We start from the raw sequence: 27950 nt of genomic DNA on the forward strand, positions 1-27950 counted from the left end.
TGTGGGCAAGCGCAGGGAGACGGACGTTGCGCCGAATCAGACGTGAGCATCGTCACCGAAGAGCCTGGCGCAAACTCTCCGGCGCACTCTGGAAGCGAGGTGGGTAACTGGCCGCGGAGCCCATCTTGAGGCGCTCCGACATGGCGTCTGTGCTCGCGTATGAGAGCAGACAAAAGTGCACTGGCCGCTGGACCGAGCATGGATCGGAAAGTCTCGTGTGCGGCTCTGAAACGGACACGGCCGAGGTGGCTGGATGAGATAGAGCAGCGCAGCAGATGGAGGCGCTTTCTACTGCGGAAAGGTAGAGTGGTAGTCTAGCAATTTAGCACGGAGAGATTTAATCCATGCAAATATGCATGTGCGTTGCAGCAGCTTTACTTGGAGGCGTCTAGCCAAGCAAGCCAAGCTGCTGCTGCTGCTTATGTGAGCTTTCAGCTGCTCTAGACGAGATACGTCGTATGCCATGTCGCACAGTCCTGGATTCCATTCACACAATCATACGCAGGACAGGCAATTGGGCAATCTAAAATCCTAGATTTAGTCCTATCGCGGCTTAGTAGAGTCGATGGTCTCTTTTAGAACAAATTTAGAATTCGTCAAAGAAGCTGACGACGGTTGGACGACTCTCGTGTCATTGCTCTAGTCACGTGCAGAGCCGGCAGATGCGCTGCACGTGACTAGGCTGGAGCTGTCGTGTCTCTCTGGCGCCTAGCCGGAGCAGCCTGGCATGCTCTGAGCCGTATCGCCTTAGTCAAGCAGCGAGTTACCTCTCCGTCACATCAGCCATTACGCCTCTTCTCCAACTGCGCTTCTTTCATATAGGCGTGCATCTTGGAGGAGAACTGCGAATCATCAGAAGCCCTCAAAGAATAGCTCTCCAGAGCTTGATTCGTCATAATGGTGAGCTCTATTGCGTCATCCATGACCTTTCTGCCTTTGCATTGTGCTGACATTTGTTGTTCCAGGGTCAAGGACCATCTGGTATGGGAGGTGAAGGGGGAAGGAATGAGAAAGACAAGAAGGTATAGAATCCCTTTTCTCTGTTTGAAATTGATGGAGAAAGACGATAGAAGGCGAATACTAAAACCCTGTGCAGAAGGACAAGCCCAAGTACGAACCCCCGCCAAGGCCAACAACCCGAGTAGGCCGCAAGAAGAGAAAGGCTGGCGGTAGCAGCGCTGCTGCCAAGCTTCCAGCAGTGTACCCCACGAGCCGATGCAAGCTTCGACTGCTTCGCATGCAGAGAATCCACGATCACCTGCTCCTCGAAGAAGAATACGTCGAGAACCAAGAGCGACTACGAAAGGCCAAGGCTGCCAAGGAAGGACAAACGGCCGGTCCCGATGTCGATGCTGACCGCCTAGCTGATGAACGTGGCCGGGTGGACGACATGAGAGGAAGCCCCATGAGCGTCGGTACGCTGGAAGAGCTCATTGACGACGACCATGCCATTGTGAGCAGCACGACTGGTCCTGAGTACTATGTCAGCATCATGAGCTTCGTAGACAAAGACCTTCTCGAGCCCGGTGCCAGCGTCCTTTTGCACCATAAAAGCGTGAGCATTGTTGGAGTTCTGACCGATGATGCCGACCCCATTGTCAGCGTGATGAAACTCGACAAGGCGCCAACCGAATCCTATGCCGACATTGGTGGTCTGGAGCAGCAGATTCAAGAAGTTCGAGAGTCAGTGGAGTTACCTCTACTGCATCCCGAGCTGTATGAGGAGATGGGCATCAAACCCCCCCAAGGGTGTCATTCTATATGGCGCGCCGGGTACTGGAAAGACGCTGTTGGCCAAGGCTGTTGCCAACCAGACATCTGCTACGTTCTTGCGTATTGTCGGTAGTGAGCTGATTCAGAAGTACCTGGGAGATGGTCCCCGGTTGGTGCGACAATTGTTCCAGGTTAGTCAAGCCTTGATATTTTGATTCCCGCAATCCATTAGCATGTCATGCTAACAAAAAGCCAGGTTGCTGGAGAAAACGCACCTTCAATCGTATTTATCGACGAAATTGATGCTATTGGCACAAAGCGATACGATTCTACATCTGGAGGAGAGCGTGAAGTTCAGCGAACAATGCTGGAGCTTCTCAACCAGCTGGACGGTTTTGACGACCGTGGTGACGTCAAGGTTATTATGGCGACGAACAAGATTGACACGCTGGACCCTGCCTTGATCCGACCTGGTCGAATCGACCGAAAGATTCTGTTTGAGAATCCCGATCAGAACACGAAGCGCAAGATCTTCACCCTACACACCTCCAAGATGAACCTAAACGACGATGTCGACCTGGACGAGTTTATTTCACAAAAGGACGATTTATCCGGCGCTGACATCAAGGCCATCTGCTCAGAAGCTGGTATGATGGCCCTGCGTGAACGGCGCATGCGCGTTCAAATGGCGGATTTCAGGTCTGCTCGAGAGCGGGTATTGCGCACCAAGCAGGAGGGTGAGCCGGAGGGTCTATATCTGTAATAAGCGGGACTGTATCAGCGGTGTGAGTGGTAGCAGCGCTTTATGGAGCGAGAGGTGCCTATAGCGTGGATCTTTTATAGAAACATGATGTGGTTGAGGCTATTGGCAACTTCTTTGAACTACGTGTTAATGCAATCAGAAACCAAATCACAAAGCAACCACAAAAATAGTAATTATGCCATATAGTGTACCTGCCAACGACCAAACTACGCAGGATATCAATTAATATACATCATAAGCACGATAAACTCATATTTTCCCGCCTACTACTCCAAACTCTTGACATCGTCAAATTGCTTGACTTGAACGTCTTTCCATGCTCCATCTGACGTGACGTCGGTTCCTGGCGATGATGTGCCGCTGCCATCAGGAAAAACACCCGCCGGCGCATGGTGGTACAACCATCTAGCAACGACAAAGCTCCCTACCGACGATCCCCAGCACAGCACCGCAAGGGCCGACGTGATGAATAGCGTAGGAATCAAGAATAGACTTGCAACGCCAGTCCAGAAGAGCGTGAATATGACAGCTACACAAAGGGTGAGAAAGAAGGTGGAAAGGGCGAATGAGATGAAAAGTAGGATAGGGAGCAGCGAGAAGAGGGCTTGAAAGGCGATGAATGACTGCAGTTTGTTAGTAAAATAAATAAATAAAAATTCAAGTTTTCGTCAAACAGGAGCACATACAAAGAGTATCGGTTGGTCAGAGGCGAATGAGGCAGTTGTGTCGTAAGCGCGTTGGCGAGACGAGGGCGAGATGAGGGAGTCGAGGGAGCGATGCGCATAGGACGATGCGCTGGACAGGAGACTTGCAGCTGTCTGGCGGGCGTCTTCAGCTTTGGAATCGCTGCCGTTTTTGGTGAGCGCCATGGTAGTGGACATGGATTTGGATTTGGGAAGATGTTAGATGTTTTGCTCTTTTTTTTTTTTGGTTGCTTTGAAATTTGTGAAGTCGGATGTTGAAATTTGGCCGTGTTGGATATATAGCGATGCGTCTATGGCGAGGGTATGATGCAAGAGGTTGGGATGAAATTGGAGATGGGCAGAAATGAGATCTGATGGGCGGGCTATTAGTGGGGGCGGCTAGGGAAAGCGGCTGCGGCTGCAGGTTGCAGGAGAAGGAAATGCGGAGGTGGAGATGGAGATGGAGGAAAGGCGAATTGAACTTTTTTGCTTGCTGTTGACGTATTATGTGTTATATGAGAGCGAAGATGTTGAGAAAGGGGGGCTGGGATGGCGTGTTGTTTCTGGTTGCTGGATGGGGTGACGCTTGACCACGTGGGCTGGAGGTGTTTGGCATGCTGGCTGAAGGAGGGAGTACGTGTACGTGTAATTAATGGGAAATACAAAGGAGCTGGTAAGCGGGATGAGCTTTGTGGTGGTGCTGGCATGGCAATGTGCTGTGGTTGCATGTATCTGCAACTTGAGTAATATTGCTAGGCGTATTTGCAAGGATACCTATCCAGCGCTCGGATAAGGAGTGATCTATTTCTTGATGGGAGATGTGCATTTTTTGATGGCTTTGTTCTTTTCGGCAGATATTGGTGTTTGCGTTTGATTCCCAGTACAGGTACTAGACTAGTGGCAGTACGACTTACAATCATAAGTGCTCCTGAGCTCCATTTCCCACGCTGTAAGTGGTTCAGTGGATTGGCTTACTTGTACCCAAGTGCTGTTCTCTGGTCTTTTCCTGGGTACTTTGATGGTTCATACCGAAGCTCTGCGAATATTCTGCGGTTGCTTGACAGTCTGCAGCGTTTGAGATGCAACAATAATTCCCCCCCCATTTTGCAAGCTTCTCGCAACTGTTGGCGATCCAACGTCTCCGAGCACATTCATCCTTTTGCATTACACCACCACTTGATCGGGCATTATTGGTATTGTTTAGTTCTAAAATGCACTATTAAAAGTATATATATATATATATATATATATATAAGCTCGTTGAATCCATCTTCACATGTTTAATAAAGGTGCAGACCTCCAGAAAGTGAGATGTCACATATCGGTAAACCTTACCCTGTATATGCCCAGACAACGAAAACGGCATGCCGGTGGAAATCGCATTCACCGCCTCTATGAGTTAGAAGGCTATCAGTGAACTGAACGAATTTCAAGCTTTATTAATGCTTGCTCGTGCAATCATCCAACGACGTGATTGGCATGGGAGTTGGCCGCTCTTCTGACATATCTATGTACGCATATACTTCATGTATGTATTGAGAATACCATTCATAGCCTGACTACTTTTCTCAGCTTCAACACTTCGCAGTTATGCTTATGATATTCAGGGACTCTAGGGCAATGTCTACACTGCATGTCCAAATTCATCCGCCATCATTAATGCCTCGATCCACCACAGAAGCGCGACAACAAACAGCTCACGCCTCAGCGAGTTAGCAAGCTGCAGTATCAGTGCCTCCAGTATGACGCAGTATGGATCCGCGAGCTCGGAATTGCCCCTTATGGCGGCAGTATTGATTGCGCCCCTACAGCCGATGTACTTGTATGCGCCGCCAAGTCTTGCGCGCTCTCAAGGTACCCAGGCAACCCCGCCATGTGCCCCGCCAATCCCGCTGTGCCTTTTCCCAAGCCTTATTGAGCCCCTCCAAAAGTCGGTTCGCTGCAGTATTTGGTCTCGACATTCCCCCAGATAGCAGTCGCAAATCAAAACCACGGCCATCACTCACGTCAAGATGGAGTTCGATACCAAGACACGTATGAAAGCACCTAATTGCTGGCTCTTGCCCATATATCAGGCGCCGGCTAACTTGCGACAGCGAAATCGGTCACCAGCGACCCTAAGTCCTTTGCTAGCGAATCCGTTCGCATGCGATGGCCTGTCATTCTTGTGAGACCTCCTTCTCTCCAGACTGCGATTCGAATCTCGATTGGAATTTCCTTCTAATGACCTCTTATTCTATAGACTGGCGCCATCGACGACATCTTCAAGGCCATTTCTAGCACAGATGATGCCGAGAAGCAGGCCGAGGGCAAGAAGATTATCGAGCAGCTCGGCAGCCTCAAGTACGAGATGCTGCACGATCGCCAGCTGACGTATGGTTTTTGGTCCTTGGTTGGTTACGCAAGTTGATGTGAAGCTAATCTCATACAGACCTATTCCTGAGGATGGATTCCCCGACGAGACCGCCGCCTACAACAAGGAGCTGGAGCAGCTGGGCAATCCCACTTGGTTCCAGGTCCCCTGGCTCTTTGCCGAGTGTTACATGTACCGGTACGCTACAAATCCAATGGATCATTCGTACTCTGAATATTGAACGCTGATTCCATCTTTAGACGCCTCAACACCTTCTTCACCCTGACCAACCACTGGAAGAGCTACGATCTCTTTGCCCGCCAGAAGACTGATACTTTCCGAACCTCTCGTAACGCTGTCGTAGAGCTTGCCGCCCGATACGCAGACATCATCAAGAAGATCCGCGCTGATAAGGACATTACACATGACCCCGAGACTGAAAAGATTCTGTTCACCGAGATGTGCGAGGTCTGCCTGTGGGGTAATGCGACTGACCTGTCGCTGCTTACCAACATGACCTACGAGGACATTCAGAAGCTGCAGGGCAGCGAGGCTAGAAAGGCCGCCGAACAGAATATCCTCGTCAACAACCTCCCCGAAGCCTTCGCTTTACTCAAGAAGGCCCAGGCAGAAGGCAAGAAGGAGCGCCGTGTAGACTTTGTCCTCGATAATGCCGGCTTCGAGCTCTACGTCGACCTGGTCCTGGCTGGCTACCTTCTCAACACTGGCCTTGCCACCCATGTTGTTCTTCGCCCCAAGTCAATCCCTTGGTTTGTGTCTGATGTTCTTCCGACAGACTTTGCTGCCCTCCTCAGCGCCCTCGCCAACCCCAAGGGCTTCTTTGAGAGCCCGACTGAGGAAGAAAAGGTCTCTGAAAAGACACCCGCGCCTCTGGCTCCCAAGGAGGTTGAAGATTTGCTATACGTCTTTCAGGATTGGGCGACTCTGCATGGTGAGGGCCAGCTGGCTATCCGACCCAACAGATACTGGACTGCTGGCGGTTCTTTCTGGCGGTTGCCTCATGAAGCTCCCGAGCTGCACGAGGATTTGAAGCAGGCTGAGCTCGTCATATTCAAGGGAGATTTGAACTACCGAAAGCTGGTTGGCGATGTAAGTGACTTGACTCACGAAGAGGATCTTCTTCTATTGCTAACTCTTTTCAGGCTTGGTGGGATGCTACCACTCCATTCGCCGAGGCTCTTGGTCCCATGGGCCCTGGCTCCGGCGTCAACGTCATGTCTCTGCGAACATGCAAGGCTGACGTTGTTGTCGGTCTTCCCGCTGGCAAAGACGAAGAGCTGAGAGCCACTGAGGGGGGGCGGTGGCGATTCCGGTGCCAGAAGATGGGCTTGGAACGGTAAGTGGGCGGTGGTATGCTTGTCTGAGGGTAAATAAAAGCGATGTGAAATTGAAGCGTTTTTTATATGGAAGGATAAAATTATAAGGATAAGAGGACTCATAGATCTTTTTTTTAGAAATTATTAGAGCCAAGGATGGGTTACATGTTATAGAGTTTCTGCTTTTCTTTTCATCTAATATGTGAGATTGTCTTTCAAGAGAATCAATGCAAAGTATTCTTGTGAGTTCAAAGAAATGAATACATATCATTACTAACTACACTACGAAATATTGAATGAGCCTATTTTCTACCATTATAATAACCGTGAAACTTTTTCTCAAGCCTATAGAAAAGAAAAGAACATTTCCATCATCTCGTATGCTTCCCAATTGTTTTCCCCCACTCTCTTCCTTCCATTTTTTTATTATTCCATTCTTCCCTTGCCACTCCATCACTTACCATACCCTACGGCCTCTAACACCGTACGATGGCGGTGGTCCATACGACGGGAGATCATAAGACGGCGGGCCGTAGGATGGCGGAGTGGAAGGAGCAGACGAGGAAGTTGAAGCTGCAGACGTACTTGTAGTGGCTGTTGCTGAAGTTGACTTGCTTGTGGTGGTGTAGAAAGTTGTGGCGGTGGAAGATGAAGAGGTGGTTGCGGGCTGCGTGGCGGCGTTGGCGGAGGATGCGTATGATATGGAGGTGGAGGTTGATGAAGTTGAAGCAGTTGGGGTTGTTGATGAAAGTGGAGAAGCAGATGAATATACAGAAGAAGAGGAGGAAGGAATCGATGAAGACAAAGAAGAGGAAGAAGTTGATGATGAAGAAGAGGATGCCTGACCAGATGGAACAGAATAGTACGTGCTGCTCGTCAAAGTCGAAGCAGTAACCGGCACAGTAGTAGACTCGACTGTAACAATCGAGCTTTGAGCTGAAGAGGAGCTAGTGCTCGACGTTTTCGGTCGAGTGGTGGAATAACCCGTTCCAGTGCTCGGGTAAGAGCTTGTTGCAAAAGTAGAAGAATTGGTGAGCGTATAAACGCGAGAACGGCTCAGCGATGATTCCGAACAGGGCGTGTACAGGGAGCTGTAGCTGTTCTTCGTGGTAGTTGCGGCTAAAGCGGAGGAAGCTGTTGAGCCTGTGGCGATGGATGAGGATGAGAGGGTTTTAGATGGGGTGGAGGTGTATTTGGTGGAGGCGTTTGATGGAGTCGTGGATGCGATTTGTGAAGATTGTGTGGCGGTCGTTGCTGAAGAGGTGGATGGAGATTCTGTAGAGGGGGTGGTGCTGGATTTTGTGAGGGAGCCTGTGGAGTAACCACTCTCTGTAGAGGACTTGGAAGGAGTATCTGTGGAGGTCTTGGAGCCAGTTTCGGTAGAGGATGTAACAATAGTCTCCGTAAGAGATGGAGATGTAGTCTCTGCAGTGGAAGTGGCCGAAGCGCTTGTAGCAGATTCAGTACTGTAAACTGTCACTGTAGACCTGGAAGATGTTTCTGCAGAAGTCTTGGTCGAGGTCTGGCTCGAGACTTGAGACTGTGAGCTTTTCGTAAAAGTTACAGTCTGAGTAAGGGTCGACTCTAATGTGGTCTCTGTCGTGCTCTCGGACGATTCCGGAGGAGCTCGCTCCTGGGTTGTAGTTGGGAATACGAAAGTGGTCTCTCGACCAGAAGGTGAAGTCGTAGAAGAGGAAGAAGCAGAAGTGGAATATGGCAAAGTAGATGATGCGGTGCCAGCAAGGGCAGATGACTCTGTGCTCCCGGTGCTGGTGGGAGATTCACAGCCATAGGGGTGAGAGCATGACTTTGTAATGGAAAGGGTAGAGGTACTGGACTCTGCACTGGAAGTGGTGGATGTAGTGGCTGCAGATGAAGAAACAACGCTTTCCGTGGATGCATGGGTCTCTGTTGGGGTTGAAGCGGTGCCAGAACTGGTGGAAGTGCTGGGGTGCTGACTCGAGACGAGACTATCAGTAACCACAGAAGCGGTAGAAGTGGTAGACTGGGAAATTTCAGTTGATGCTGTCGCTGTATTGGTTTGATACGTGCTCAAAGATGTCGATGGGACAGAGTACGTCGACTGAGAAGAGCTTGTTCCAGAGATGGAACTCTGAGTGGAAGTAGCAGCGGTAGACGTGGTCTCAGTGGATATAGTAGACAAGGCGGACGAAGTCAAAGACACAGTTGAGGTGCAGCTAGTCAAGACTGAATAGCAGGACGAAGCACAGGCGGTGACTGTCTCCGTCTTGGTCGTCGTGACGGTCACGGTGCTCTCTGTCGCGCTGACAAGAGTGGCCCTGATACTCTCATGTTAGTTTACCTCAACTCCAAATTGTCTTCTATCAGAGCTTTTTAACAGTAGTAAGCTTACCCAACTCCCAGCAGGTACAAGGCAATTGCTTTATTCACCATCTTGATGGCGTTTCAGAAGCAATGATGATAGTTGAGCAAAATTCAACGAGAGCAATGGCAATGAATGACTTTTTTAACGAGAGACTATGCTTTGATCTGCAAGTGTTTTGCTGCTATACCCAGATCTCTGCTTTCAAAAGATGCCGACTTCTTTCCATCATTTTATACCCAAAAGCCTACAGAGCCACCCCGTACGGCCTCCCAATTTACCATGGCACAAGATGACGAACGATAAGATCCTCCCGTCAGAGTCCGTATCGCGTGCTGCGTGTTCCCGTCCCCGACGGATATCGTACCGCTCCTTCAGTTCAATTTCCGCTACATGTTACCCCAATTGATCTAGCCTTTTCGTCATTCAAGTTCAATAATATGGATGGAGCCGACTCAAAGAACTTCCCTTTGGATACATTTAGTAAGCGGTCTTATTGTGAGTAAATGGCTGTAGTGGTCGACTCTTATCTTTGTTGAAATGGTAGAACACTCCGCTGCTGCTGTGTATCCAAAGCTATTGTTTCATTCCGCAACATATTGACTCGGAACACGGAAATGCCACGATCCAGTTGGATATGTGAGCAGGATTTGAGTCAATTTTCAGCTGGGCTGTGGAGCAGAAAAATCTTGTTGTGCGACAAACGTCTTCAACCACTTGTTTTTATCACATCCAGTCTGCTAGCCATGGTAGGATTTAGTTCATAAGAGCGTAGACATACAGCATAAGGGAACGACCCAGGCAGCCAATGGCGAAACTTGGCGAAGGATACGTGTATGCATGTTTCCGTTCGTTGCTACCTAGGACATGTATCCTTAATCAGGGTACCTGCATGATTTGGTAACTCAACCCTCGAAGATTTTTACTCCGTTTCTGACGAACACATGGTCTAAGAAAGAATGGGTCATTTGAATGAGCAGCATGAATTGTTCTACTGTATTAAACCACGGCTTACATCTCTGTATAGGACATTATTCCCCCCGTTACATGTACTCTTTGATACCGCCCCCACGACCAGCAGCCTCAATAGATATAACATGGCTGAATATCTTACCCGTCTGCCAAGAAAAGCTATACGATGAAAACCGAATATTATCTCGGTAGCACAAAATACGACCCCTCCCGTAAACAGAGATGGCTGGAGGCGGGTAGACACATGGGGGGGTCTCAGACAAATTTGCAAATGCCTTTGTGGCGCAGTGAAGCAACACCCGGTTCAGATTCGTCATACTATGGCACGGCTCAAGCCATGGTCGTAATGGTGCCACTTGTTCTGGGTACAGTGGTGAGAATTCCAGCTGAAGAGACAACTGTATGCACATGTATCTAAGGGAAGGGAGGTGTGGTTTAGTATCTCAGATTCGATCAAGTAGCGAAATGAGGCACAAACTCATGATATTTCATTTTAGTCATACCTCGGCGTACACCATCCGCCATCATACAGCATAGCTTAAAGAAAAGGACACGACATGCTCTCGTTACACATGCATAAGCGGAAGCGACTGCACTAATAGTGATAGTCTGCTCAGATATCCCCCCAAGGGCCTGTACCCTATGTGTGTGTCATGATTCATTCTAGTTACTCATTCATATCGTTTCTACAACGAAGCCTTGAGGATCTTGAAAGCGTCATCCCGGTCCCCCTTGAAGCGCTGCTCAGCAGTCTTCCAGTTGATGACCTTCCAGATATTCTCGACGTATGCAGCCTTGCCATTAAGGTACTAAACATAGAGTGAGCTGAGGAATAACTTTTACCAAGACACTGGAGAAGAAGCGACTCACCTGCAAGTAGTATGCATGCTCCCACATGTCGATGCCAAAGATGGGAACCTCCCCGCCAACCACGGGATCTTGGTCCTTTGTAGTGACGATCCGCAGCGCATTGCCATCCTTGACCAGCCAGCCCCAGCCACTTCCCTGAATGCCCAAGAGAGCCTTCACCATGGCCTCTTGGAACTTCTCAAAGCTGCCCCAGGTCTTGGCAATCTCGGCAGCCAGAGCAGGGGCGCTGGCAGAATCCGCATCCGGAGACGAGGAGGGCGACAGGTTCTCCCAAAACAGAGAGTGGTTGATGTGGCCGCCGCCGTTGAACTTGATGGCGGCCTGCAGGGCAATCTGCGAAGGCACGTCGTTGGCAGCAATGGCGGTGGCATAGGTCTTGAGAGCACTGTTCAGGTTGGTGACATAGGCCTGGTGATGCTTGCTGTGGTGAAGCTCCATGATCTGTGCAGAGATGCTGGGCTCGAGGGCCTTTGGATCGATGGATGGAAATGATTAGCTGATGCGGAACTTGATGAGCCAGGGGGGGGCACTCACATCATAGGCGTATGGCAGCGCCGGCAGTGAAAAGGTGCCAACAGACATGGTGGCTTCGAATGATGCTTGGCCGAGCGGTGATTCAGAGCCGTAAGCGGTGTTGATCTCGATGCTGGCGAATTCCGGCTTCGAGGGGTCCTGGGATGAAGAATGACAGGCCAGGGGCAGCAGGGAGAGCGTCAGAAGAATGAGCCGCGCCATGGCTATTTTAACTGGAGCCTAGAACGCCGTGATCAACAAGTGAACTGCAGGTGATGATTGCACTAAATCGGCAGTTTCGCAGGCGGCTCGCCATCAAGGTTCTGCTGCTCGTGAGCATTCCCTCTCAAACTTGCTCACCTGAGGTTGCCGCATGGGGAAAGGGGGCGACTTTTGCAGCGCTGTGATTGGGCCGTTTCAGGTAGTGCCGCGGCCACGACTCAATGACACGCAGCGGCGATGAAACACGCTCAGCACTGCCAAACACGCTCAGAGCCTCTCATGTCATTTGAACAGGGCCGGCGCTGGAGTATATAAAGTCGGCTGTAGAATTTGAACAAGGCCACTAGACAGAACAAACAACAAACAACAAACAACAGCGCAGTCACCTCTTTACCTCTCTTCTCCATCAACTCTTCTTCTCCTAGCCACCATCGAAAGGAAAAGACAGTACCCATCACACTGTATCACCTTCTTCATCGCAATACTCACAAAAATCACCATGTGCGGACCGGAATTCACCAGCAAGCCTCGTGGCGGCGCACTTGCTGCCCTCAGCTCACCAATCGATGCCGATCGGCTGCGGTCCATCTGCGCGGATCTCGCTTTTCACACTCCCGGCCACCCGGAGAGCAACGAAGCGACACATGCGAGATTGACGCCGGATGCTGAATATGATTCCAGCATATTCTCAGATCTTCATATTGTCATCCAGTGCGTGATGGCTTCAATCCCCCCCACAGATGAATCCCGCGTAGCTAACATTGAGACATAGTTCTAGCGGAGATTTGTCAAGAAAACCAGAGGAGTGCGGCACCTTCCAGCAGTTCCGATTCCCTGCGGCGCCAACCTCATGCAACAAGTCGTTTGTCGAGCTTCCTCTCGATAAGCCGCTTTCACTAGAAGTCGGAAACGATGGAATCATCGGCCGGCGAGTGTCGCTTTACTCTCGCTCTGTCCCCAGCCGGCTGGTGGCCGAGGGCATCGTGGGATTCAATTTCCTCAGCAGGGCACAGCCATGCTTGTAGACGATGCACCATGACAAATCATTCTGCCAATAGCAGACAAAATATCATGTCTGAGCCATCAAGGTTCTGATGGCGATATCGCGAAAGCGAGTCGTGCAAGGCGGGCACTTGCACCTTGATGGACAGCTGGGGTGAAGACATCATGACACCCCTGGAAACTCGGGATCTAGAGGACAAGAATTTGAAAGCGAATCATCTTACCTAATACGCGAAGGAATCTTTTATTTAGCGATGGGAAATTATGGCAGCAATCTGGAGTACAGGCATACACGGACGGACCCGGCAACGTGGCTGTAGAACGGGTATTAGGACACACTTCAATTTAGCAAGGGTACTGGAGCACTAACAGGCAAAGAGAATTGAATTTACGTCGAATTTGAAGCGCTTATAGGCTCAGCTATAGCAAAGAATAAACGTGAATTATCTTGAATTATCTTGAATGCTGAAGACGTGATGACGGCAATTGCGCCAAGCCAAAGCTCAAAAGAGACCAAGAGCCGGGGTCGGACCAGTTGAATGTCCGAACTCCTTTACCCAAAAAGCGCTGACACTGGCGTTATCGTGCATCTTTACAGGTGAAGTCCATCATTGCCAAGAATGTCGTTTTATCCATAATGGTACTAATCTGCTATGTATACACACGCAGAATTATCAATTCTTTGCGAAACAAGCGGCAAATATTTGCTTATTCACATGAGATAGAATCATGTTTGTAAGGCCATGCTTTGTCCTTTTACCAGACGGAGTTAGGAGCTAAATGATCCGGGCTGCAGCATTACGTGATCCATCCCTTGGGGTAAAGCTGCTGACGCTTCAACTGGTCTTTGACCTTTGAAATCGACATCTTATAGGCCAGACACAAAATGTCTACTCCCGCGAAGCCTCAGAATGTGTGCAAAGGGTGCAGGTCAAGAAAGAAGAAATGCGATGTGAGAGGAACAGATAAAGTCGCTGGCTGGCTTACCTAATACGTCACAGGGTAATCGACCGTCGTGCTCATCATGCACCGTAAGAGGGCAGCTCTGCTATTATGAAAGAAGCGACAGGCGGAATCTTGGTCGTGATCGAGTTTCCGGTCATGTAAATGGAGGAATCGCCATAAACCCCACGATCCGGGACTGGAATTCATGGCCGGTGGACGAAATCGACGCGTTACTAGGCTTAGAGGCCCATGAGACTATCCCATCTTGTATGGCTGGGCCACAGTTTGAGGATTCTCACGAGTGGATAATGTCCAACAATGAGCTGCTGGGAGCTGCTGTTCAAGATTCTTTCCCTGCTAACGTGAACCTCGCTAAACTTCAAAATATCGGTTCACACACGCCACATGTACCTACGCCTCTAACGTCACCGCCAGAACTACCAGAGCTACCAGAGATACTGCAGTTGATCGACTTGTTCTTTGCCAAGTTCCATCTCTATATGCCCATATTTCACCGACAAAGCCTAATGTCTGCTATTGAGTCTCAAGGCATCCAGGGAGTACCGCCGGTCTTACTCTTCTCCATCATCGCTGTTTCATCCAGTGCCCACCCTGACTCACGGATTCGACAATCTCAGAGAATCTGGTACGAAGAGGCAAAGAGCCGGGTCTCCAAGGATATCCAACTTTCGCAACATGTTCTTCAAACCTTGCAAGCCGCAGTCCTGGTCGTCTATTTAGGACTCGCAATGGTGGATTATTCGCCTTGTATAGTCATTCTCGGCGAGGCTTGGAGAAAGACTGTTGCTATTGGCCACAGCTATGGCGATAGCTTGAGAAAGATGATTGTGGAATCGTTAGGCACCCAAGAAAAAGCAACGTGGATAGAGAGAGAGGAGATTATAAGAACCTCGTGGATGCTCTTCATTATGGATCGAGCCATGTGTTTTCCGATCGGGCTGATGCATGCAATAGACGACCGGAGGATGACGATTGAGCTTCCAATGTCAGAGCATGACTTTCAAAGTGCCAATGAACCTGTTTCAAGGCATTCTAGTCGCTTCAGCCACAACCTAAGTAAACTGATCTCAACAATTCGAGATAACAGCTTGCATGGTGTCGCAAATCAGCTGCAATACATCATTTTGGTGTATACCTTAATAGGCCGCATTAGCGAAGCGCTTGACGCTGCCGACGATGAAGAAGAGCGCATAGAGCGAATAGAGTCGCTTTGCAACCATCTCATTGAGGTTCGCCTGATGCTTCCGCGCTCTGCCACAGAGCTTTCATTTGCCAGCTATGATGAATTTACCCAGGTCCTTTGGCTGAATATCGCCTTGAGCACCTGTACTATCCTCTTACATCAGAGACCTCTTCACGAAGGCGAATCCCTCGACGATACTGGAACGGAAATGGCCAACAACTGGCCTCGCTGCGTCGCGGCCGCTCGGGCCTCAATAGCTGCCCTTCGAGATGCTTCTCGCGTGTCCATTGATTTCGTGAGCAATGCGCATATTCCCTGCCTGCTCTTTTCCAGCTGCAGAATCCTGATGAATGAATACTTTTGCCCTTCGAAACATCAAAGAGAAGCTGGAGGCGCAGACGGTGGCCAGCTGCCCATGGGTCGCGATCCCAAGGTGCGAGAAGACTTGCAGGTCATTGCTTCGACGTATGCAAGAATGAAGGAAGAGTGGCCCGCTCTGGGTAAAAAATTCGGCAAAGGAATGTATTTTTATCTGCATCAAGGGGCAGAATTTGCGCGAAAGTCAAAGGTTGCTGGCGCTCGAAGTCTAGTTGGAGTGTGCGACAACTGGGGGACTATTCCTGATGACTATAAGCTGGATATTCCGAGCTGAAAAAAGCAAGCCAGAGAAATGACTTTTATGCAGTGGACTGGAAAAAGGCTTCAATTTGAATGATAGGGAAAAGATGGCGAGGTAAACACTAGGAACAACATCTATTCGTTATACGACTTGATCTATTCTGGAACGCTAAATATCTTTCCCACAATGCTGCCCCCTCTCTCTCGCGGCTTCATCACATCAAATGCCAAAGGGCCTACTGTCACCAACAAGACGACCTCCATGTGTCTCAATAATCGCTCCAGTGGCGAACGAATCCTTCATAGAATAGATGTAAGCCTCTGCAACTTCCTCAGGCGTCGCGACAGTGCCAGTGATGGCGTCGTCTCTGAACATTTTCAACATCGGCTCGAGCTGGTCTGGAGGAAACATGCCAAACAGCTCTGTGTGCGTAGCGCCGAGCATGACGCTGTTGCACCTCACGGGCCTCATATCCACGGCGAGCCCGCGCACCAGACCCTCGCCAGCGCCTCCGCCAGAGGCGAGGATGCCCCAGCCGGGAAGTGGGCGGTGGGTGTTTGTTCCGCCGGTCAGGGTGAATGAGCTTTTGACGCTTGAGTTGATGTACTTGGTCAAGTGTTTTGCGAGGATGATGGCGCTCGTGTTGCGGACCTGGAAGGTGGCGTGGATGTCCTTGACCGTTACATCCGCCAGCTTGGAATTGCGGAGAGCATCTCCCGCCGTGTAGACAACGTGGTCGAGCTTTCCGTCCTTTGTGGCAAACCCCAAGAGCTCAACAATGTTGTCCTCAAGCGTTTCGACATTTGCAAGATCACAGGTCTTGGCTGATACCAGCTTGCTGGCGTCTCCGAGGTTGGCCGCCTTGATGTGCTCTTGGAGACGGGCGAGGGCGCCGTCCAACTTGGTCTGGTTGGAGCTGCTGATGATGACTTGGGCGCCGTGCTCGAGAGCGGCCTCGGCAACGCAGAAGCCCACGCCGGAAGAGGCGCCGACGACGAGGACGCGACGGCCTTGGAGCTTATTGGTGTACTTGAGAGCAGACATGGTGGTGAGCGAGAGCTAAGACGCTGATGTTTGATAAACTTTGCTGTGATTGTGTTTGTAATGTGAAGGACTGTGCTGTGGCTGATGAGAGTAACGGCTTCATCTTGACCGGATCTCTTCGTCTATATATACTTTTACTGAGTTGCGGGAATCTATACATTCGATGCTGCTTCATACCTCCAATAAGTGGACACTGTATCGGCGTTCTGGTCTTAGCGGCGGCGACGGACCGTTAGCGTCGCCGCTCATCGCCGCCGGGTGATCCACCTTGTTGGATGCTGATGGAGGGCATTCGGGCGGTACATTTTTGCTGTTTGGGCGGCATTTCCACCTTGGTGATCCCTTTCTAGCCAAATTCGGCAGATCCTAGGCTTACTGGAATACAGTACCTAGTCTGAACGAAGCCGCCTGGTTTAGTCACAGTTGGTTGGTTCATTCAAGATTGCCTAGGTTGATTGAGGTCGCCTACTAATATCACCATAGGTACCTAGCTTTAAATTGCACTTTCCAGCTCATTGTACACTATCTTCGATGTCATATATGTTGGTGGAACTAGGGTGTTATAAGTGCTAGTACTCACTTCGGCAAGAGAAGTGATCACTTCACTGTTGCCAAGTGGTCTGTTTAACAACATCTGGATTGTCATTTGGTCTTGGCAGAGTTAGGCTTAGAAAGGTGGGAATACCGTCTGAATAGCAAAAATGTACCGCCCGGTTGGCAATAGTCTTTGGAAATGGGAAATGTCTCCATGAGCGTGTACATCTGGGAAATGGAGAGAAAGAGTATCAAATTGATGTAGTATTGCTTTTCTTATCGCCTAAGCGACTAGCCTTACAACTACATACATGCACTCACTTCACTGAGGTCACAGCCCTTGTAGTCTTGACCTTGACTGTTATTCAAATAGACAATGTCTCTTTATTTTTGTATACATGTATCAATTTCCCAAGAGAGTGTCTGAGACCTTGTCATAATAGCTACTGCTTGAGACTTATATAACGGTCTAGATTTGTCACTGGCCTTAGAACGATATCCTTAGTGGCCTGGTCTGTAGCAGTTTCTTTCTGTAGGATAATCATTGAGACCCCCTTCGTCTCTAGAAATGTGATTACACTCTTCTCTATACTGAACGTTGATAAAGCTTAGGTTACACTCTTATGACTACTAAAGCTTTTGAACGATTTATGGAGTCTGCCAGAACTGTCCGAGTTTCGAAACAAGTCCATATTTCATTATCATTCAGCCTTGGTGGTTCCCTTTTTGTACACCCACGCAATGCAAAACAATATTGCGCCCGTAATTGTAAACGTTCCAGAAAAGATAAAAGGATCTACAAACACTCGGGTGCCCGACGTGACAAGCACTCCAGCAATAGGGCTGCCAATCAGGATCCCCAGACCGGCCACAAACAGGGACATGCCCATCCATGTGCCAATGTAGCGCACATCAGGCACCAGAGACGCAACAACGCTCGCCTGGACGGACACTACCGCTCCGGACACAAACCCATAGACTATGGCGAATGCAATCGACCCGCCCAGTGAATGAATCCCGATCCAGCCGTATGCGAAAACAGCAGAGGTGACTGTGCAAGCGATGATGACTTTCATGGATCCAAAGAGGTCTGCCAACTGCCCTGGAATGACGCGACCGAATGCTGATGCTGCATTGAGAATGGAGAGGATGTAAAAAGACAAGTCTTCGTTGACGTGAGATCCAATCTGAGCGTCAACAACAACGTCAAAAATCGGCACGTATAAGCCAACGAAAACAAAGAACAGCCCAGCAGTGAATACCGTATAGGGCACATTCTTAAAGGCAGCCAGATCCACCAATTTCCGCGCATGCCCCGAGGGAGACAGCCGGCTCTTCATAATGCTTATGCTTCCCAAAAGGCAGCCCAGCGCAATAAAGGCAATTACCCTTATTGCCCACGGAAACCCAATGGCTGGTTGGAGCCTGCGGAAGACAATGGGATATATCGTACTGCCAACGCTTCCTCTAGAAGCTACAATACTAATGGCAAGCGCTCTCTTTGTTGTAAAATACGTAGAGACGACAGCGACACATGGTAGAAAGAGGCATCCGCCCCCAATGCCTACGCATAGTCCTTGGGACAAGAAGAGTTGATAGTACTTGGTAGCCAGACTGCTCATCATCAAGCCAAACACAACCAAGAAGGAGCCAACCCAGAAGAGTTCGCGGAGATAGCCTCGATCGAATATCGGGCCACTAAAAATGCTGAGCGCAATGAGGAGAAATGCTTGGAATGTTCCGATCCAAGATATCGTTGACCCAGTCTCATTTTGTAAAAGCTCGGTTTCGTAAAAGGATTGAAATGCGCCATAAGTGTTCACGATGCCCCTATCCTTGTGCGTTAGATCTTTCGAAGCACGTCTGTGAGCCATTGAGTTACCAACCATGAGTTGAAAAAGATGAAGAAGCCTCCGAGCACTTGTAGCCATGCAACAAGACCCCCCGTTGGGTGGCGCATCGGGTGCCTTGGGCGGAGGTCTCGTCGACTGTGTCGATTCTTGACCTTGGACGCTCAATTCCTGAAGTTCGCCCATTGTCGTAAGTCTTGTCTAATGGAGTGCAACACGTTCCAGAACACAAGTAGAAGTTATAATGCAATAGAATGAGAATCAGAGCTGCACTACTGGATATATATACACCGAACTTATGGGCCAGATCCTTTAGGCAGGCGGCTCAAGCACAGTCGCATAATGAGAAATATGCTTCTGGCGTCAAATCTATGACCTCGGCAGTGGGTAGCATTCAATCATAAATGATATAACAAATTGTTAAATCCTAAAAACATATTCGCAACACCATCTAGGATCGATCAAGTTAGCGAGTCTAGTAATGGACATATTCCTGCTCGCATATGTCGCCTTTTCTGCTTATCTCGCCTATGTAGTGGAGCATGTAATTGAGCAGATTCATAATTAAACAGCCGATGTAGAACGAGGGCAATTTGAAATGTCTGGGTTATTCGAAACGGACGGATTTTCATTCACTAAGATTCATTTCTCTGGCTGAATGGATTAGAAAGCCATGGTTTCTCACATTTCCATGTCGTTGGGTTACCTCGCGCAGATCTCCCATGTGCACCCTAGTCATTTTTGTTTGCTGGTGATAGTCTGCCGGCGATAGTACATGTAATTTACTAGCTAATGGTTTATATTAGATCTAATCGAGATCGGCGAAATAGTAGAATCTAGAAACTTTATGTAGAGCTCTTTCATTGCTTGTCTGGGCATTAGCCGTAGTACTATAGTCTACCCACCTAAATTATCACGAATCGAGCTCTAGTAATATAGGCGGCCTGCGTGCTCGGAAACGAAGCAGTCGGCATATAAATCCAACAACAGCAATTTGAAGATCCCTATCCCTACATCCATGCTAAAATCTTACTACGAGACATGCTGAGGCTGCTGGTATTGTTCAGTTGATTTGTGTATTATTCAGAATACTACGCTCGAAGGTACGGATAAATTACCCATTTACGGCTCGATTTGGCATATATATATACGTGAATTAGCTGTAGTTATTTGCCGCTTGATATCTACCAAGAAAGTGCATGCAACAAAGTTTGTAATCTAATCGTCATGAGGTTTAGTTCTCGGACTGGCGCTTTGTGTCTCCAGCGTTACCTCGGATAAGACCCTTTCGACATCCTATTTCGATGGCAACAAGGAATGCGCGTGTCTATTTATAATCCTCCTCTAACTCTAGTGGAAACAAACCTCATCAATGCTCTCTTCGGCTTCCTCACTGGCTTAACCTCCACTGCTCCCGTTCCCAAGAATGTGATTTTCTCGGGTACGGTGAAGGATTTCTTCATGACTCATATCGACTTCCGCTTAGTGAGCCAAGAGGAGCCCATAGTAGGAAACGGCACTGAGATTTTTCCCAGAAGCGTTTATAGAAAAGGCGAGCGTAGCTATAGTTGTCCGAGCAAGTATCTATCCGAAGCTGAATTTTCCCAGCACATATCCTGGCATATTATCGATAGCTTGGCGCGTTCAGAAAAGAGTATTCATTCACATTTGCTTTTTCTGTATTCTTTCTACATGGCCATTTCTCAACAAACCTCATCTCGTAATTGCGAGACAGCTGGCATGGATCTTGGTTCCTTGTCGTTCTGGCGAAGGTGATAGGGAAAGTAGTCACAATGGGATGACCCAACATTTTGGCAGCATGAATATTGAGCATTAAAGGCTTTACATTGGCCATGATAAGGGCGATTCGAAATTCTTTAACTTGGGAGTGCCTTGAGGAGTAGGCTAATTGATAGGATCTCACCCGTAACTTACTCGCGCAGTCAAGATTCCTAATACAAAGTAGGCAACCTTTTCCAGCATCAATCAAGTAGTTGCTAGTTCTGACGCTGGCATTATCGTTCAGGATACTAAAGACCCATTAGAGTGTCGTCGGCGCACTGCTAGTGGTAGAATCAAGCCTCCTAAGCGCTAAATGTATAGACGGGATTGAAATAAACTCTCTTCACGAGCTGCGCGGATTGATGGCAGCTAGAGGATTAGCATATATACAGCAAGCCACCAACGGGGAGTTACGAGAATCTACGTCTTTACAATGTTGTTTTACTTGCTACATGGCAAAATTGGGTGACATTGTTGTGAGCGGCACCATGAGTGTCGAAACAAAATCCTCTGAGAAAGTCATTCCTCTTTGTGCGAAAGACCAATGGCGGCCCATTAGCAACATCCGCTCTCTGGCATTTATTGTCGTCCGAGACATCCTCGATGGAGACTTTATGAGAGAATCGCTAGATAAGTTGATTACAGAGCATATCCCTCTTCTAGGTTCGCGGATAAAACCCAGCGGACCAGACGGTTGGCTCCAATACCATTTAATCTCACCGCCGCCCGACAAGTATAAGACATTTGGATGGTCTGTTAGCAATGCTGAATCGACCCTCGGAGACTCAAAGCTTGTGCCTGAACAGGACTCGCAAAAGGGAATCACCATCTTTCCAGATGTGACAGCCTTGGAATCGTGCTGGATACCCGCCGACTGGCCGATTCTACGCAACCAGGACAAACCAGAAACACCGCTCTTGCTCGTTCATCTCACATACTACACCGATGCCACGATAGTGGCTGTTAGTCTACCGCACTGCGTAAGCGATCAATTGGGTCTTGGCAGTGTCCTCAGCTCCTGGACAGACATCATAAAGGGTAAAGAGCCTTTGCCATTCATCGACCTTCCAAAAGGTGCTCTCGAAGGTGACAAAACTATATCTCAAAAGGAGCTGCGTAAAAAGTACAAATTTCGGTTGAAGACAAAGGCAGACCGAGCGGGAGTTTTGATGGGCATTGTTCCAGAGCTGGTTATACGTCCGAAAGAGACGAGATGCACCCTCTATTTCCCCGTTGAGTTGATTGCTGGGATACGTGAGCGGTGGCAGAAGGAGATTCAGGCGAAATTCGGTGCCAAGGCGGCGGGCATTACGAATGGAGATGCGATTGCCGGAATCATTGTCAAGGTATTTCGTATAACCATGTCTTCTTTGTTTCTCAATCTTATGATGTATGCGTGGATCAGCTCGGCAATCTGCATCGCAAACGACCCAAGAAACAACTCTTCACCAGCGCAGTAAACGGTAAGTTTACTTGCATTATACACCTTCACCTCTATCAACATGGCTAACGCGAAACCGCCTCACCAGTTCGCGGATATCACTCCTCACTCCCCAGATCCCACAAATATCTACACAACGCCCTCATCTTCGCCCCAACCCACGCAGCCATCAGCCGCTCCAAGCCTCCAGCCTCCGAAATCGCATACAAAACCCGGCTCGCGATAGTAGACAGCCTACAACCGGCAAACATGGAGCGCGGCCTCGCAGTGGCGCGGGAGCTCTACCTGCACAAAATTTTGATGCACATCTGCGAGCCGTGGGAGTTTAGCTATGGCGTGACGAATTGGTGTAACGCGTGGCATGGGATTGACTTTTCTGCAGCGAGCATCAAGAGAATTGAAGACGATGCTGCTGAAAAGGCGGATGAGGCTGTTCCGGCGCCGCTTGTGTTTGGGCATGCCCTTGAGAGGAACCATCCCAATCGATGTAAGTGATCCGGTTTCCACTCTTGCTTTCATTATTATTCTAACCTCGTAATAGTAAGCGCTACAATCATGTCCAAGGGCGAAGGGGGGGTACTGGGTCGACTTTGCAGCGCCGAATAAAGGCATGGAGGCTATCAAAGCCCTTTTGAGGAATGATCCCAACTTGGAGACGATATGATGCGGTTGGTGTATGCGAGATGTTCTGAGACTTTGTTTTAATGTGAGTTTTCATCTTGTCGACTGCCTTGGGCAGGTATCTTATGCGTAGAGACTTGGAGTATTGTTATTCTGGCGGCATGCTCATAGCATAGGTACAGTTTCAATAGATTATTGTTCGACAGTTGTATGTATTTGGTATCGTATGAAAGAACGCTATGATAATCCCAAACTCCTCAGTGGATACAACCTCTGCCAATGTGCAGTGTGTTAATAGAATACAGTAGACCCAAACCATTCAATACGCTCCCAGCTATGCAGTGATAAAACAAATCCGTGGTTTTCCAAGCTTGCCAAGAAAGAAACAAAAAAGCAAATGACTTTCAACGCCCGTAACCAATGCAAAGAAAATAAAAAGCGACACTCCACTACCAGCTCTCATACATCATCATCTGGGAGGCCTCTTCCAGCCTGTCCAAGCCCTTCTTGATTGTCCTCGTCATGTTGGATATCTTGTCATACTCAAACATGTTAAAGTGGTGTCCGTCAACATCATAGACATTGCTGAACATCTCCTCGTCGTAGTCGCCCCAGCCGAGCAGGGGATCCTCTCTGTTCAGATCCATGCCGACAGTGCGGCCTTCCTTTGTCGGCACGTAGTTTCTCGCGCGCAGCAGAACCACCTTTGGCCGGCGGTCGTAGAGTCTGCCTGACCATTGGGGAAGACGCCACTGCCGGATCATGCGCACAGCCTCTGCCATGCAGCTTTTGGAGCGGATCTTGTTCATGATGGCCTCGTCTTCGTCGGTTGACGACTCATCCTCCGACGAGCCATCTCTTGAAGAGACGTCGCTCAAGTCTGGCAGCGATTCGTCATCACTGGACACGTCGTCATCGCACAGCATCTTGCGCGTAGAAACATCAGGGAATCTAGCGCCAGAGAACTTGTTCGCCATCGGCACTCCAAATGAGGGAACAAGAGGGGCAGAGCTTGTGGGCAACGGCCTTGACACACCAGGAAAGGTGCTGTCAATCATGAGGATGCCCGCGACCCTCACGACATCGTCCATTGCCAGCTGTCGCGCAACCTCCATGCTGAGCAGGCCGCCCAAGCTCCAGCCGCCCAGGAAGATGCTCGTGCTGCCGTCCATGTTGCGCTTCTTGGCCGGGAAGTCCTTGTCCTGCACTGTCTGCCGGATCCATGACGCGTATAGATAGGCCATCTCGGAGATGCCGCCCTCGAAGACCTTGCCGGAGTAGTAGTGGGGATTGCGGATGCCGTAGGTGTAGCGGCCCAGGATCTCGAGGAATTGGTAGGCCAAGGTGGTGCCGCTGCCGTCGTGGATCAGGAAGATGGGCGTGTTGTAGGTGGGCATGTTTGGCTGAGCCCAGTTCTCGGGCTGGATGAGCTGCAGACTCGGAGACCGCATTGTGAGTGGCTGTCGATGTGATGATGAATGGCTTGTTCTCTGCGCGTCGTGCGAGCTCGTTTCAGCGCCGAAGCTCCGTTTGCTTGCGTATAACATGGTGCAATGGTGTAGCTGGTGTCGGAGAGAATAACAATAAATAGAGAAGAAGACAGAAAACCCAGGCCCTGGCAACCTGGAAGCTCCGGAGACAAGGAACCCTTATTTAGTGAAGACGTTCCCGCGTGTTCCCCAAGCTCTCCAGCAGTTAGCTCCGCTTATCAGTGGAGCTCTGCCCTGACGTTGTTGGGGTGAAAAAAAAAAAGTTACTCGAAGCGACTACCCAACGGATTTCTCATTCGCCCGTTTGAGCTCTTAGATCGGGGAAAAGGATGGACGACGGCGATCTAAGCGAGCAAGTGTCCAATCGGTGAGAAGATTTTGTGAAAATCTCGAGTAAATATCTGGGGATTTGAATTCCAGAGGCGAAGAAGAGAAGTCTCTTTATTTTTTTATAAATGAAAGATGAATGCAGCCACTGACTTCATAGACGTTTTGATCGGTGATAACACAACCGTCAAACTCTAAGCCGCGATGCTTTTTGTTGGGTCCACTGCAGTCACGATTTAGGTATGCAAGATGAGCCTCCTTCTCCGCACAAACGGCCGATAAGATCGATCAGACCCAAGAGATGGGGGAGAGACAAGATCAAGGGAGAAGGAGGGCATATATAGGTATATGCAGAAACATTTTCCCAAGGACGACTCTATCTCTCGGCTCTGACAAATGGCCACAGAGGGCCAAGGATGTGGCTGACGGAGGAGCGATACGCCTGTCTGATAACGCTTCAGGGATCTGGCTGACGGGACTCCATGTGGAATGGCAGAGTGCCCCGTGCCCGAATCTGCAGATTGCCAGATGGCGGACAAGCGTGGCTGGATGCAGATGACTGGACCATGAGTCGAAGAGGCCTATACGAGTGATGGAGCAGAGACATGTAAGTGAATCTGTGCCGCATTCAATCGGTCCTTTGCGGACACGTTCACCACGGCGTGTCTGCTACGTAACGGGCTTGCTGCTAGTACCTACCTGCGACGGCTCTTGACTTTACTTGACTTATGCTTATTCTCTTTTTGACATGAACCATTGCAATTCTCGCCAGACGTGCATCTCGTCGAGTCCGCATGCATAGCCTGCTTGCTATACAATGGAATGCAATTCGCCCAACAAAATCCCTGTGGGCCCTGAGACATGCCGCTCTGGAACTGCGGAGCCCGCAGGATTCCGGAATGCAGCTCGATGTAAGCGGTTAGTGCACGAAAACTCCCAGGCACTGCGCTCGGAGGGTTATCAACCACTTACACTCAACCCTCCGATTGCTCTGTGCCTGGACCATCTCGGTGCTTACACATGCTTTCTGCTTCGAGAACTCTCCGACGAGGATTGGTACACTTTACAGGCATCTGTGTTGTTAGATTCCAGTTCACTGGGTACCTTAAACAGAGCATAGTACTCCAAAAGAAACAGTCCTTCACAAGGCCGGAATAGCGAATATTGTCATATAGCTCTGTTGTAGCTAGAGATGGGCTTCGTGCTGATGATACATTCTTATCAGACACAGGTAATATGCTGCATTGCAATGAGCCAGCTGATCCCCATGTGTCAAAGTCCATGCGTATACATTCCATGTAGATGAGTGATCATATAGGTTACTGTACATGTAGGTCGTAAGATGTACCGAAATAGCAATTAAGATGCTTGCAAATTGTAAAACAGCCGTGACACATGCAAATCTTAATTCTATTACGTATCTAATGAAAAAATAAGACTATCCAGGATTCGAAATCCGTCTTACAGCCGGGAGGTACTACAGGGCTAAAAGTTTGGTATTGGAGGCATCAGACATCCCAGAGTGCCATGCGGTACCTAGGATTAGAAGAAGCCTGTCGTCCCGGAGTATCATGTATTGGGATTAGAGGCATCAGCTTTCCCCGGAGTGTCATGTATTGGGAATAGAGGCATCATCACAAGAGAGAGAGATCCCATTCTTTGGCTACCTGCGGAGAGGCATATTTCTGCCCGTCCTGAACATCCATTTCGGCTCCAGCTTCGGCCTCGCCGCTGAGAATGCCCGACATTGTCTGAATCAGGTCAACGATAGTACCATGTACAAAGTAGGCATTTGCAAAAATAGATGAAAGCATCCTAGTGCTCGCAGTAGCGATGCTACCACGTTGAACTACGTGGCACATGGCTTACATGCATTCCCTTCATCCACGTTGAACCGCTGCCACTGCTACGGCGGGAGAAGATCATGTCATGCAGGTACTTAATCACGTCGGAATTAACTTTACTTGCCTAACTTGGCAGTGCTCGTCCCGTTATCACCTCTTTACACTGCTGCCTGTATCTGGTTCCGCCAGATATCCTTGCAGCTTCCACAGCAACATGTGCAGTCTCATCATGCTCGTGCTCGCCCACTGCTTAAGCACGAATATCTCCCCCCTTGTGAAACACTTCCGCCGAGTCTCGTAGCCGCTGCACCTCGTTATCGCCAAGCAGCCATCGTAGATTGTGTACCACCATCTTCCTTCCGTATTGGGCCCCCTCGACGTCCAGTGTAGCGTATTGTCTCGGACCATCACTGTTCTCTGGCAGCCAAATAACGCAACCCCGCTCTCTGACTCCTTCGACGTCCTTCCAATTCACACAAGGTTGGATGAACCTGTCCTTGGGGCCGTGTGGCCGGTTGCCGCGAGCAATAAGCGCATCTGTTGCGTGTCGGCGCATCATCCCCAGCAGCAAACCCCCCATATCCTCTCTCCATACCGCATCCCTAGTATCCGGCGCTACTGCCATGCCAGTTCGGATCGCCGACAAAAGGGCAAGATATTTTTTGTTTGGTCCACCAACCATATCGACCATCGACTTGCGACTCACCGTGTAGCTTGTTATTGGTGATCTCCGTGGCCGGGCCGAGCCCGTTGTGGTATCGCTCGAGTCCGGCGCAGAAGCTGACACGAGCTCAGCCGCCGCAGCAGCTTTGTCGCGCTCGTTGTCCCTATCCGCTTGTGACTCGTCTGGTCGCTTCGTAGGCAGGACATGCTCAAAGGCCAGCGGGCCGGGAGCCCACCATGCGGCGCCTGTTTGCGGATGTCTTATCATCTCAAAATCCTGTAAGAAGTACCGCGGTAGGCTGGTGGCGCTGTTTGGACATCTTCGGATTGGCGTAGCGAGAGCCTGTGCTGTATTCATTCCCAAGTTAGCTCTTCTCCATTGAATACGCCGTGGCTCAAAAGCTTGCTGTACCGAAAGGGTTGTTTGCGAGCTTCCGTCGAAATCTGCCTAGTGGTGGACCAGGAGCGGCCTTTGCAGTCTTTCGCCTGGCTTGCATCCATGCCGGATCAAATATGGGTGAGATGGGAAGATCTCCTGCCTCAGTAGAGACCGTCTTCGTCTCTGGATCGATTTTTAGAGATTTGCCCTCTGCATCTTGTCCAAGCCCAGCTTCGACTTTCTGTAGAAGGGCCTCTTTGGTCAAGGACGCTTTATCGTAGGAGTACCATCTTTGGCCCAAATGCTGATTCGAAGCCCTAAGGCTGCTTGGGCGGAGCGCAGTGCATCGTTTCATCGCCTGGCAGCCGAGTTCCAAAGAAACATGATTTGTATTCGCAAGTAATGAGTGTGTATTGTGTGGTGTTTTGTGAATGT

General features: G+C 49.5%; 12 protein-coding genes across 13 annotated transcripts; 6 read left to right on the forward strand and 6 right to left on the reverse strand.

Moving 5' to 3' along the window:
• Positions 1 to 897: 897 nt before the first annotated feature.
• TrAtP1_010844 (uncharacterized protein) lies at positions 898 to 1846 on the forward strand (the record flags this gene model as incomplete). The annotated part of the gene is made up of 3 exons (XM_014092283.2): positions 898 to 900; positions 966 to 1022; positions 1097 to 1846. The coding sequence occupies 3 exons, from the start codon at positions 898 to 900 to the stop codon at positions 1844 to 1846; spliced, it is 810 nt and encodes a 269-aa protein (XP_013947758.2).
• A 105-nt stretch (positions 1847 to 1951) lies between these two features.
• TrAtP1_010845 (uncharacterized protein) lies at positions 1952 to 2476 on the forward strand (the record flags this gene model as incomplete). The annotated part of the gene is made up of 1 exon (XM_066114873.1): positions 1952 to 2476. The coding sequence occupies one exon, from the start codon at positions 1952 to 1954 to the stop codon at positions 2474 to 2476; it is 525 nt and encodes a 174-aa protein (XP_065970970.1).
• Positions 2477 to 2742: 266 nt separating this feature from the next.
• TrAtP1_010846 (uncharacterized protein) lies at positions 2743 to 3345 on the reverse strand (the record flags this gene model as incomplete). The annotated part of the gene is made up of 2 exons (XM_066114874.1): positions 2743 to 3099; positions 3163 to 3345. 2 exons carry the CDS (start codon positions 3343 to 3345, stop codon positions 2743 to 2745), a joined length of 540 nt encoding a protein of 179 aa, XP_065970971.1.
• Positions 3346 to 5101: 1756 nt separating this feature from the next.
• Positions 5102 to 7046, forward strand: TrAtP1_010847 (uncharacterized protein). The gene is made up of 6 exons (XM_014092284.2): positions 5102 to 5193; positions 5256 to 5326; positions 5402 to 5532; positions 5591 to 5710; positions 5773 to 6622; positions 6676 to 7046. The coding sequence occupies exons 1-6, from the start codon at positions 5172 to 5174 to the stop codon at positions 6871 to 6873; spliced, it is 1392 nt and encodes a 463-aa protein (XP_013947759.2). The 5' UTR covers positions 5102 to 5171; the 3' UTR covers positions 6874 to 7046.
• Positions 7047 to 7364: 318 nt separating this feature from the next.
• TrAtP1_010848 (uncharacterized protein) lies at positions 7365 to 9264 on the reverse strand (the record flags this gene model as incomplete). Its single annotated transcript, XM_066114875.1, has 3 exons — positions 7365 to 7764; positions 7935 to 9149; positions 9224 to 9264. The coding sequence occupies 3 exons, from the start codon at positions 9262 to 9264 to the stop codon at positions 7365 to 7367; spliced, it is 1656 nt and encodes a 551-aa protein (XP_065970972.1).
• Positions 9265 to 10619: 1355 nt separating this feature from the next.
• Positions 10620 to 13238, reverse strand: TrAtP1_010849 (uncharacterized protein). Its single transcript, XM_066114876.1, has 5 exons — positions 13143 to 13238; positions 12997 to 13086; positions 11570 to 11788; positions 11036 to 11503; positions 10620 to 10974 (listed from the first exon to the last, which is right to left on the reverse strand). The coding sequence occupies exons 3-5, from the start codon at positions 11768 to 11770 to the stop codon at positions 10852 to 10854; spliced, it is 792 nt and encodes a 263-aa protein (XP_065970973.1). The 5' UTR covers positions 11771 to 11788; positions 12997 to 13086; positions 13143 to 13238; the 3' UTR covers positions 10620 to 10851.
• Positions 12270 to 12795, forward strand: TrAtP1_010850 (uncharacterized protein; the record flags this gene model as incomplete). Its single annotated transcript, XM_014092286.2, has 2 exons — positions 12270 to 12481; positions 12543 to 12795. 2 exons carry the CDS (start codon positions 12270 to 12272, stop codon positions 12793 to 12795), a joined length of 465 nt encoding a protein of 154 aa, XP_013947761.2.
• A 48-nt stretch (positions 13239 to 13286) lies between the features above and the next one.
• Positions 13287 to 17339, forward strand: TrAtP1_010851 (uncharacterized protein). Of its 2 annotated transcripts, none has more exons than XM_066114877.1 (3): positions 13287 to 13507; positions 13569 to 17010; positions 17068 to 17339. In XM_066114877.1, the coding sequence occupies exon 2, from the start codon at positions 13987 to 13989 to the stop codon at positions 15571 to 15573; it is 1587 nt and encodes a 528-aa protein (XP_065970974.1). In that variant the 5' UTR covers positions 13287 to 13507; positions 13569 to 13986; the 3' UTR covers positions 15574 to 17010; positions 17068 to 17339. The 2 variants fall into 2 exon arrangements, with proteins under 2 accessions (XP_065970974.1, XP_013947762.2); XM_014092287.2 differs by having other exon boundaries at positions 13569 to 13724; positions 13774 to 17339.
• On the reverse strand, positions 15760 to 16584 carry TrAtP1_010852 (uncharacterized protein; the record flags this gene model as incomplete). Its single annotated transcript, XM_014092288.2, has 1 exon — positions 15760 to 16584. The coding sequence occupies one exon, from the start codon at positions 16582 to 16584 to the stop codon at positions 15760 to 15762; it is 825 nt and encodes a 274-aa protein (XP_013947763.1).
• Positions 17340 to 17819: 480 nt separating the features above from the next.
• Positions 17820 to 19154, reverse strand: TrAtP1_010853 (uncharacterized protein; the record flags this gene model as incomplete). The annotated part of the gene is made up of 1 exon (XM_066114878.1): positions 17820 to 19154. The coding sequence occupies one exon, from the start codon at positions 19152 to 19154 to the stop codon at positions 17820 to 17822; it is 1335 nt and encodes a 444-aa protein (XP_065970975.1).
• A 2084-nt stretch (positions 19155 to 21238) lies between these two features.
• Positions 21239 to 22797, forward strand: TrAtP1_010854 (uncharacterized protein; the record flags this gene model as incomplete). Its single annotated transcript, XM_014092290.2, has 4 exons — positions 21239 to 22096; positions 22156 to 22213; positions 22280 to 22678; positions 22733 to 22797. 4 exons carry the CDS (start codon positions 21239 to 21241, stop codon positions 22795 to 22797), a joined length of 1380 nt encoding a protein of 459 aa, XP_013947765.2.
• A 3301-nt stretch (positions 22798 to 26098) lies between these two features.
• Positions 26099 to 27947, reverse strand: TrAtP1_010855 (uncharacterized protein). Its single transcript, XM_014092291.3, has 2 exons — positions 27549 to 27947; positions 26099 to 27484 (listed from the first exon to the last, which is right to left on the reverse strand). The coding sequence occupies exons 1-2, from the start codon at positions 27868 to 27870 to the stop codon at positions 26724 to 26726; spliced, it is 1083 nt and encodes a 360-aa protein (XP_013947766.2). The 5' UTR covers positions 27871 to 27947; the 3' UTR covers positions 26099 to 26723.
• Positions 27948 to 27950: the final 3 nt, after the last annotated feature.

This window comes from Trichoderma atroviride, chromosome 6, assembly GCF_020647795.1.
Source record: "Trichoderma atroviride chromosome 6, complete sequence".
Classification (NCBI taxonomy): Eukaryota; Fungi; Ascomycota; class Sordariomycetes; order Hypocreales; family Hypocreaceae; genus Trichoderma; species Trichoderma atroviride.

Bases quoted from the DNA above. Each gene is read 5' to 3' on its own strand.
- TrAtP1_010847 (XM_014092284.2), top strand. From the start codon at position 5,172: ATGGAGTTCGATACCAAGACAC. The intron at 5,327-5,401 runs GTGAGACCTCCT...CTTATTCTATAG, and splicing joins TGCGATGGCCTGTCATTCTT to ACTGGCGCCATCGACGACAT. The intron at 6,623-6,675 runs GTAAGTGACTTG...AACTCTTTTCAG, and splicing joins ACCGAAAGCTGGTTGGCGAT to GCTTGGTGGGATGCTACCAC.
- TrAtP1_010849 (XM_066114876.1), bottom strand. From the start codon at position 11,770: ATGGCGCGGCTCATTCTTCTGACGCTCTCCCTGCTGCCCCTGGCCTGT. The intron at 11,504-11,569 runs GTGAGTGCCCCC...ATCGATCCAAAG, and splicing joins CGCTGCCATACGCCTATGAT to GCCCTCGAGCCCAGCATCTC. The intron at 10,975-11,035 runs GTGAGTCGCTTC...CTCTATGTTTAG, and splicing joins AGCATGCATACTACTTGCAG to TACCTTAATGGCAAGGCTGC.
- TrAtP1_010851 (XM_014092287.2), top strand. From the start codon at position 13,659: ATGTCTACTCCCGCGAAGCCTCAGAATGTGTGCAAAGGGTGCAGGTCA. The intron at 13,725-13,773 runs GTGAGAGGAACA...AATACGTCACAG, and splicing joins CAAGAAAGAAGAAATGCGAT to GGTAATCGACCGTCGTGCTC.
- TrAtP1_010855 (XM_014092291.3), bottom strand. From the start codon at position 27,870: ATGAAACGATGCACTGCGCTCCGCCCAAGCAGCCTTAGGGCTTCGAAT. The intron at 27,485-27,548 runs GTACAGCAAGCT...GAATGAATACAG, and splicing joins GCTCGCAAACAACCCTTTCG to CACAGGCTCTCGCTACGCCA.